Source organism: Musa acuminata, chromosome BXJ1-1, assembly GCF_036884655.1.
Source record: "Musa acuminata AAA Group cultivar baxijiao chromosome BXJ1-1, Cavendish_Baxijiao_AAA, whole genome shotgun sequence".
NCBI classification, from domain to species: domain Eukaryota; kingdom Viridiplantae; phylum Streptophyta; class Magnoliopsida; order Zingiberales; family Musaceae; genus Musa; species Musa acuminata.
In genome coordinates, this window is record NC_088327.1 from 9,480,164 (window position 1) to 9,491,055 (window position 10,892).

A 10,892-nucleotide genomic window follows, 5' to 3' on the forward strand; every position below is an offset into this window, starting at 1 on the left:
GTCTAACTCAAGGCTCGGACGATCAGGATCCATTAAATCAACAGCACGGGACGGTAGAGATATGATTCGCATAAAAGCACGCGGACAACATAGTAATGAAGTGCTTCCTCGAGGCTTTCTTCCTCTATATATATGTCTTTCACCCGATGGCATCGCCTATATAACCCTCGAGTCGAAGTCCTCCATTGCAGACGGACATCTGCCTCTTTCCCTCGTAGTCGCTCTCTTGCCTCGAGCGCACCAGCGGAGCTCTCTTTACCGTCGCTGAAGCCCCTGGGAGTCTGCTCTCGTCAGCGGCGGGCGGTGGATGAGATTAGGGTTCCGGCCGACGAGTTTTAGCCTAAAATCTCGCGATCAGAGGTCATTTCCTTCCGCTAACGCTCCCTATTATACTGTCGTACGGGCGGGAATTAAAAGCCCCTTGTCGTAAGCCTTCTTTATTTACTTTGTCTTGGATTTTGGTTTTGGCGTCAGTTGGATTTGAATGACCGGGAAGGAGCAAACTTTCCTTTGCTTTGATTTGATGGTTTGTGGAATGATATAGGCGTTGTCGCGGTTGATATATGGAAACTTAGATGGTTTATCTGCTTGGATGTCAGGTTAAGGATTCTTTTTATACATGATAGAGTTAACTTTCAAATTTCTCCTTTTTTTTTTTGTTGTTGCTTAATTTCTTGATAATTACAACAGCCAAGGAAAGATATTTGATGAAGATTATTTCTGTTGGGAAACGGGAAGAGAAGTTATTTCTTAGGGCTTTGAACACAAAGTGTTCAAGAGTAAAACGGTGTCTTTGCTTCATGTTGGTCTTTGATGCTAAATCCTAGCGCTTGATAGACTCTTGAAGAAAAGAGGTCCATTTTGTATCTTAGAAAGGGGTCCATGTTTTGTTTTCACTATATGATGCTCCTCTTCTTTGAATCAAGTGCAAAACTCAAAGCTCGCGCAGGAAGGGGCATCTTTTATATTATTGAAAAGTGGGGTTCTCCTTGGTCACTTTTAATAACTGGGTGTTTTCTTGTTAAATCACCCTTTGAAATAAGTGATAGTTGCATAAATGACCGAGGCACCACATTTTACATATGTTGTTGCCATCAATGTTCTTTTTTTTTTTTTCGACGCCATAGGCTTTGCTATTGGAATATGCCACAGTTATGTTGAGGTTCTATTTAAGAAAGATTCTTGTGCATTGACATTGTTTACTAATTGTGTTGTTGTATGACATGTATTCTTGGGATGATCTTTATGTTTGTCCTTTATAGCATAGGAAAGTGGAATGTACACTATCCCTCAACATACTTTGATCACCATTCCTTTTTGCTTTGGTACTAATTCCACGTCATTACTATAAAAACATCCTTTGCTATTGGAATATGCAACAGTTGTGTTGAGGTTCTATTTAAGATAGATTCTTGTGCATTGACATTGTTTACTATCTGTGTTGCCGTATGACTTATTTTCTTGGGATGGTCTTTATGCTTGCTCTTTATAGCATAGGAAAGTGCAATGTACACTATCCCTTGGCATACTTTGATCACCATTCCTTTTTTCCTTTGGTACTAATTCCACATCATTACTATAAAAACATCCTTTGGGTGTCCAGATTCTGCGGTTCTTAATATAATTCTTCATGATATTGACCTTCTGGTAGAGGCCAATTTCTGAATATGTAAAAGGAGTTGTGCTCTATCTTCACATTGTAATGTACAGGAAACAAAACAACCTTCCCTTCCTTCCTTGTTTTTCTTTTTCTTATTTTGTAGCCCTGAGTTTTTTGTTTTTTAAGTAATCTTTGATCATTGGCATGCTAAAATAGGCCATGGCCACATTTGAGTTGTACCGAAGGTCCTCCATTGGCATGTGCTTGACGGAAACCTTAGATGAGATGGTATCTACTGGAACTTTAAGCCCAGAGCTAGCTTATCAAGTGCTTGTGCAGTTTGATAAGGTAATGTGGTTTTTAACCCTTGACATTTCTTGTGGATAATTCTATTTTCAGTCATATTTATGAGTGCTCTTCTCTTTGGTATTGTCTCCTTCCAGTCTATGACAGAGGCCTTGGAGACCCAAGTGAAGAGCAAGGTTTCTGTCAAGGTATATATTTGCTGTTAGGTGTATTCTTTATCATGTATCCAAGTTTAGCAAAAAGGAAATTATGCTTGTTATGGTACTTGTGCCTTTAACCTTTTGTCAACTAGTCATTTGACCAAGACTGCTCTACAGTATCATGTCAAATGTGAGGTGTAACATTAACTGAAGTCTTTGCTATTATTTTTTGTTAATCTTGGATCCTGGACAGATTAATCCCACATCTGTCCGGGTCAAATTCTTGGACATCATTCCACAAGGATTTGAACCCAGAACCTCTCCTAGATGAAGGGACCAACCACATAGCTAATGCCTGAATTGCTTATGACAATGTTCCTTTAGATATAGTTATGTGCGACAAGTAGTTTCTTATATGTCATGCTTATGAGAGAACTTGGGGCCATATCAAGTAATTCTTATTCGTAGTGCTCTTGTTGCTTAAGCTTTGTTCAACTTTGGTATTTCTTGTTCAAATTATTCCTTTTCCTTTCCAGTGAGCAGCAGAAATTCATCAAAAATAGCCATAGATGCATATTCAAATATAAGGAAATCTTTGTAAATATTAAGAGTATCCTTTCAACAATCAACTTTGAAAAATTAATTCCAAATGAATTCCACTTCTTAGCTTACTTTATACTCACGATCTTCTTGAAAGCAGCAACAAGTTGCTGTAAGTTCCAGTAATCAGCGGGTGCCTTTCATTGTTTGCTGTCATGTACCTGGTGTTTTTTACCTTCGTATAGCAGGAACAATATGTAGAATGAGGTCCACCCTTTTAGCATCTTGTAGGGGTGTTCCAATCGAACCAAAAAACCTAATTGAATCGGAATTAAACCAGAACTGAACTGATCCAAAACCGGTTTGGCCCGTGCATCAATAGTTTGGTTTTGAAAGCTACAAACAGTTCTGATTCCGGATGCTGTTCTTCAGTTTGGTTAACCAGTTCGGATCGAACCAAACTTATTTTTGCAAAATTTCCTTGGGTACTTGGGTTCCATGAATTGGTGATCAAATGGGTGTACAAGATTACTGTTGGCTCAAGTTCAATATTACAATTTCACAAATCTTATCATGTTGGTTCAAGTTGACTAAGATTTCGATTCGGTTTAACTGGTTCATTTGAAATATATATATATATATATATATATATATATTTTAAATTACTTGAAATTACAAACTGGTTAACTAAATTGGATTAATTGATTTTGAATCGGTTCGGTGAAAGTAAGGTAGGTTTGAATCAGTTCGGACTTACCTTACTTTAATCAAACCAAATCATATATCGGTTCAGTTTGGCTCAGCCCTTAACGATTCAGTTTGAACCACTTTGAACAACCATAGTATTCCTTTCTAACCTTTTGTATCTCCCTCCCTCTATTTATTCAATATGGTAGGCTGTTACTTAAACACATCTTTTATTTTTGCATTTCTTTATCTGTCTGTCTTAAAAGCCTGATTTGATTGATCTTAAAATTTTGAGTCACTGATTCTCTCTGTTTTATTATTTTTTAATTTTATTTTTTATATTTTTGGTTTTTAAAGTGAGGAACATTTCCATCTTGTTTAAGCCGAATATATCATGATGTTCCCAAGAATTTTCCTTCACTCACAGTTCTCTCAACCTCTATATTTCTCTCTTTTTCAACCTACCCCTTCTTTTTGTCATCTTTGTTCATCAGTGTTCTCTCTTTTCATTCTGTCAGCAATTTAGAAAATGATTTTCTTGCTTCCCCATCTCTATCTCTCATCTTTTTGTTTTTCACTTGCCTACAAGCATATGTGGATGTGATGGCATACATGACTGCTAGTCATCAACCAGAATTAGCTGTTCCCCCAGTAAGGCAATCATTGCTTGCGATCACATATATTATTACTAATTTCTTGCCTATGTCATATAGCTAAATAAATGAACAACTATTTGTTCAAACATCATTGCTGAAGGCATGCTTATTATCAACTGTTGAATTTTCATAGTGTCTTAGGAGATCTTAGGAGTCTAAGGACCAGTTGTGGATCGTTTGTTTTCATCCATCTATACCAAATTTCAAACTTGGGGTGTTAACAGGTCCAGTATTGCCTGTTGTCATTGGAAGCAGTAGATCCTAATTTGGGCCAGACTCAGAACTGTCTAAAACAAATCTGGCCTGGCACTGACCTCGACATGAATACGACTTGCTGAAATTGGGCCTAAGTTAGGTCTTTTTATCCTTCTTTTCCCTTCTAAACTGATACACTTAGTGCCTGTAAACAAATGCAAATTGATTTTACAACAAATTTAACCCCTCAATTATTTTTGCTCTTTGCTCTGTTTCTAGTTTTATCTTAAGCTATGTTCTTCATTTTGTTAGCAATTTATGACTAAGATATCATTAAGTGTATATTATCATGTTTTATATATTTGAAATGTGTAGGTATGTAATATATGAGACCAATGTTAGGGTGCTTTGGTACATGGTCACTTGTTTTGAACTTATCCATGTGGATAATTTGTAAATGTCCTACATGCATCTATGCAGTGCACATACATAGTGATTTAAAAAGCGCTAGGCGTCAAGGTCCAAAAATGCCCGAGACGCTAGGCGCTCGCCCGAGCGAACCGATGCGCTAAAATATTAAAATATATAATATAATTAATAAATATAATTATTTAATAATATTAAAATTAAAATAATATATTATTAATCTAATAAATATAAATACATTACTGTTACTAGTATACTGCTAACAGTATACTTTTGAAAGAGGAGAAGGAAGAGGAGTGTAAGGGAAGACCGAGGGTGCAGCGACAATGGTAAAAATGAGCAGCGGCAGCGAGAGCGGCGAGCGGTGACAGTGGCAACGACAGCGAGAACGGCGAGCGGCGACAGTAGCAGCGGCGAGCGGTGGGAGCGGGAGCGGTGAGTGGCGACAGCGACGACAGCAGCGGTAGCGTGAATGCAAGCAGGGTTAGGGTTGGGCAACGACAGTTGATATCGGTGCTTTAATTGGTTCGATTGAACCAACTAAAGCATCGAAGACCGAACCAGACCTAAAACACTGGTTCGGTCGCCTGGTTTCGGGCGAGCGCCCAAGCGGCACCTCTTTGAAGCGCGCCGCCTGGAAGTGAAGCGAGGCGCTCGGGCCTCACCTCGCCTTGCCCGAGCGCCTAGGCGAGCGCCCAACCACCTATTGAAATCACTGCATACAACACATTTGCTACTAAATCTTATTGAACTTTTCTAGTTTTATCTTGAACTCTGTTCTTCATTTTGTTAGCAATTTATGACTAAGATATCATTAAGTGTATATTATCATGTTTTATATATTTGATATGTGTAGGTATGTAATATATGGGACCAATGTTAGGGTGCTTTGGTACATGGTCACTTGTTTTGAACTTATCTATGTGGATAATTTGTAAATGTCCTACATGCATCTATGCAGTGCGCATACAACACATTTGCTACTAAACCTTATTGAGCTTTTCTGTTAATTAAGAATCTTTTTTCCACTTGTCTCAAATGTGCATGTTTTGCAATGAAGTTGAGTTAGTCAACTGGAAAATTCCGTATACTCTTGATTATTTAAGTGTACCAGATAGGAATATTTTATAAGCTTATATACTTTCCTATGGCATGGGTATCTCGTCACTATGTCCACATATTACTGTTGTGTCTGCAATATACAGTACTTTCATCCTTGATTAAATTATGCTGGTTAAGTTTTACAAAGACAATTTATCTTGCTCCATGTCTTGGCCTCGCTGCGTTACCGGTACTTATAGGTACTTTTGTTGATTTCACACTATTGATTTGGCAAATTCTCTCATAGTAAACCACCTTTTGTTTTAGTCATTTCCGGATACATAATGACCAGTTTAGAAATTGTCGTGGGTATGGAACTATTGTTATGCGGGGTTCCCATTAGTTTTATTAGAATGTAGAACTGCTTTCCGCTTGCCTCTTAAACTTGTATTTTTCCTCGTCACTCCTATTTGTTGTCCCATCTTTTTCAGGTCCATTGGTTTCTTCTAACTGTTTGAAGTTTATATAGCTATCCTATCATGTGCTTGTTATGCTGACCTATAAGTTAATCTTTTGTAGTGCCTTCTCACGTGAACGTTATACTTAAATATCATTGCATGGGCATATCCAATTTCTGCACTTTCTACTGGCCAAATCGCTTGTCATAAAAAAAATTACTAGGAAGTACTGTATCAACCTTAAGGGAACTAATTGTCACACCCTCATTTTTTAGTCTGTTCTTTGTTATCAAACCTGTCAATTCGGAAACCTGATATCTTTTTTCCTTTTGGGTAATGCTCTTGTGCAGGGTCATCTGCACACCTACAGGTTTTGTGACAATGTGTGGACATTCATCTTGCAAGATGCAGTTTTCAAAAGTGAGGACCGCCTGGAACAAGTGAAGAGAGTGAAGATTGTTGCTTGTGACTCCAAGTTGCTTACACAGTGAGAGTGCCCGTCTTTCCTACTTTCTTAGCAGTGACCATGATTATGCATGTAAATTTTTCTGTTTCTGGACCGACCGGCGGATACCATTCCCTGTGCGAAACTCATCGTCTGGGGCAAAGACCTGTCAGATGAATTTAATTTTATCTTGAAAACATTGAAATCTCTGGAGAAGGTTTCAAAATTGAATGGTCTGTTCCGTTTCAGTATCTTGGTGTTGTGTTGAGATGAAGGATGATGGAAGGTCTTAAACCATGAGCCATCACAGTTCATCCAATTGGTATTGGTGTCTACCATTGACAGAAGGTATAATTACTGGCCGGCATTAGTTATCAATAAAAAACCTCATCTGATCACCCTCTCTATTTCTATTGAATGCTTTGCTGAGGCCATGTTGTCCACAGTCTCAGACCAGCCTGAAGCAAGCAAACCACTAGCTTCAGAAGACATGTTTTTGTGCCACTTCTAGCTGTAAAGCATCCTGAGATCAAATTGCAAGGACTGGTATGCCTTCATGATACATGAGTTGGATCCTATGTTCAAAATGTCAACTCACTGTTGTCCACTTCTCACCCAAGTATGGGGACATCGATCTAAATCTCTCTCCTAGATGTGGAGATGGAGAAAGACATGACATCATGTGAGAAGGTTACTGTGTGCCCCTAAAAACATCCAAACCTATCAGTCTTTTAGTTCTCTGCATCAGACAAGCCTTCTCCAACAGTTAAAAGCATCAGAGTCCTGACAGCACTTGCATTGGAGCCATCTCATTGTAGTTATCCATGTGGTCACTGTAGTCAATGGAAATCATGTGATCCTTCAGAAGAGATGGCACAGTCATTTACCTATCAAATCATTTGGTTCTCTTACTCTATGATGCTTCTGACTTGAGAAATCAAATTAAATGGTATGATCCATAGAGTTGCTGTTTGTCCCATCCTTCCATCAACATCCATTTAATAGAACAACACATGGATGCAGAAAAACCCATTGTCATCACTGTGACTGCAAGTTGTGGATGACAAGTCACCTAGGCAATGGATGATGAGCATGGATGCCATTGTCTCATCACTGTCATGTTGGAGGTGTGATGGTGTGCAAAATGTGCACAAAGCTAGGTTGGCTCTTGTTCCCATTATGTGACACAATCAATCTTTTCAAGAGAAAAGTTTGATGAGGCTGTCCTTCAAATGGATCTGATGGAAGACCTTTCTTGTCCACTGAGAACACTTGGTGACAAGTCTTTGTCTATAGGTGCTGTTTTCCTAAGACACCATGAAAGCTCTCAAATTTTGTATAGAGCAAGTTAGGGTGGTGTATAGGCTTTCAATTGACCATCCCAATCATTGAGAATTCTGAAAGGTGTTAATTTGGAGTCCTTGAATCAAAGATTACATGCCACTGATGTTGTCACAGTCAAAGTCTGAAAACTGCATGAGCCAATAGAAAATATATTTTGGTAGGTGGATGATAACTCATATGAATTGAAAGAGCCGAGTGATATATATTAGTTTTGACTAATAATTCAAGAGGTTTAAGTTTTTTTGAGTTATACTGGTATTTAATCCTGGCTATGTTAGCTCTGATGAATCCGACTCAATTTTGAGTTCAATGAATTAAACATTGACATGGGATCAAAGATAAGAAAGATTACGACAGTCCTAATCAATTCTTAATAAATGATAGGAACATAGAAACATCCAATGGTAAGCATGACATGAATGAAGAGTAGTTATTGGAAAGAAGAAAAAGAAAGGGCAAAGGTAAATGATATAAATGGGAACATTCGCTGTACCTGAAGAAGTCTATGAATTTTTTTTTTTGTAGTATATGCTGGGCTCAGATCTTAATTGGGTTGATTGCTTTGGACTTAGGTACCAATTGAACTATGATGGTTGATATGAATCAGACAATATAAATAATAGTAATTAGGTCACTCTAGTCTCGCTTGACCTAACATATGTTGTGGTCTAACCCGACCAATTTAACACCCGGGTTTTGAATTTTATAGTAGATTTAGATATCTTTTAATAAGATAAACTCATAGTTCAAGTACTTAAGCAAGTAGTTAGTCAGATTTTATGTAGGATAGTATCTTTTAAAAGATAAATGAGAGTTTACTATCAATCATCAATATCTGTACTAGTTAGTCAATATCGTAAAAAAATTATTAGATGAGAGTTTTAGTTCTCAACTCATTTACTATCAAACATAGCAACCAGTAAAACTCATTCATTCATTCATGTGATTTGCAAGTCAAAATAAACATCCTCTCTCTCTCTCTCTCTCTCTCTCTCTCTCTCTCTCTCTCTCTCTCTGGGAAACTTGTTTTGTGGGGAATCAATGGCTATAGAATAATTCTTCTCGGAGCTGGGAACTGTTCTGCATCAATTTAAAGCTTTTGCTTGAAGTGGTTATGAAGATGGAGGATTAAATAGATGAACTTGCAAAATACTTTGATTAAGGAGTTCTCACTCTTTGTCCTATTCTTTGACTTTGTAGCAATAGTGATGCTTATTTAGATGCTCACGCTATTAGGAGCTTCCTTTTTGCACACCTTTACTTGCTATGTTAGCTTTAATTTAAATAAAATAGTATATATATATATATATATATTTACTTGAGTATAATAATGTTCATAATTTCTTTTTGTTTGACTTGTGACCCTATTAGATTATAAAAAACCTTTCATTTATAGAAATTGTATATGACTAGTTTTCCTATTTGATATGACTAGTTTTCCTATATGATATGACTTTTCCAATGTTAAAGTATATATATAAAGTTATTAGAAAAGATTGAAAAAATTAGATGTTTCCTTTTGGTGGATAATTACGCTTAGATTCAATATATATTAAATGTCAAAGGATTATGTAAAATGAATAGATATATTATAAGAAGACCCATAGGTATTGTGTTTAGAGGGCATCAAGAGATAAAAGAACATCATAGGCTTTCAATACATATTTAAATATTTTTTTATTAAATTAAGGATGAATGAAAAAAAGAGATTCATATAATCGCATTATATATTATGGTTTATTATTATTATCGATGAATTTTGGATGAATCCACACAGTTGAAATGGATGAGTAAGCAAAAGTTGAAATGGAAAGATTAGATTATACTCATTTTTCTTGCATTTTATTGATGATAAAATTATACTTGTTTCATCATATGTGTCCCATTAAAAATGGCATGTAAGCCTTGGCTAGCAAGTAACCTATTATGTGACACTAGCTTTCCAATTTCTTACATGTGTGGTGGGCACAACCACATGAAGAAGAAGAAGAAGAAGAAGAAGTCCAACAATTAATTGAATTGATGAAGGGAAGGGCAGGACAATGGACCAAATTATTGTGAGGGTGTTGAGGCATCATCAATCCATAGAGGAGGAGTTTTGTGTCCTCCCATTTGCTTCTGCTTTGGAGTTTGGGCTGTTGCCCCTCCCTTAAGCAAGTAGGGATGTGATAAATATGTCTGTTAAAGTTAGGGAAAGAGGTGAAGAAAAAGGTGCCTTGTGTATCCAACCCAATCAACACAAATCATTTACACCTACCTCTACATTACATGTTGCCCTGTTTTATAAGGATTGGGAGCATGAGTTGATCTCAATCTAACAAATGCAAGGTGTGGCGGGTAATTGATGATTCCAAGTTGGATTGCTATTGGATCAGGTTCAGTTCAATTTTAGATCCATCAGAGCTGAATCTTGCTTACCAAAATATTGTTGCTTGATCTAAGGGCACTTTTTAGAGTTGGAGTGATAAATATTCCTTGTAGGTTAGATATCTTATCCATTTAAATTAGATTTTTGATACAAAAATAAATATTCGAATCGAATTTGGATTTGGATTACCAAAGTATTTCTAGTTGTTCCATCTCATGGTAGCTTTTAGAATAGAATAGTATTCGAGATCAAATATCCAAATGTATACTACTCACTTAAATTGAGTTCAAATATCTTCCAATTGAATTTGAACATAGAAATAAATACTTGAGTTAGGATTTAATTTAATAAGTTGATTTTTTTTATGATTACTCAAATATATCAACTCTCCTAAATTAGAGTTTGTTTTAATTGTCTAAACTTTTTTAGAATTAGATTAGTGCTTTTGGTTAGGTATATTTTGGGTATCCAAATATATTTTAAATTGGATTCAAATATGGTTTGATCAAATTTAGATAACAAATAAAATTTAGGTCGAATTCATATTTCAATATTATTTTCATGATTACTCAAATAGCTTATTTTTAAATAATAATAATAATATTTATCCGACCTTTTTTATTAAGATAGAATATGAATCTTATTCTGAGTTAATAAACATATTCGAAAGTTTATTATTATTATTA

General features: G+C 36.3%; 1 protein-coding gene across 1 annotated transcript; it reads left to right on the plus strand.

The window, feature by feature from the left end:
• Positions 1-140: 140 nt before the first annotated feature.
• Positions 141-6,742, plus strand: LOC103993745 (transcription initiation factor IIA subunit 2). The gene is made up of 4 exons (XM_009413924.3): positions 141-360; positions 1,817-1,948; positions 2,044-2,094; positions 6,400-6,742. The coding sequence occupies exons 2-4, from the start codon at positions 1,820-1,822 to the stop codon at positions 6,538-6,540; spliced, it is 321 nt and encodes a 106-aa protein (XP_009412199.1). The 5' UTR covers positions 141-360; positions 1,817-1,819; the 3' UTR covers positions 6,541-6,742.
• Positions 6,743-10,892: the final 4,150 nt, after the last annotated feature.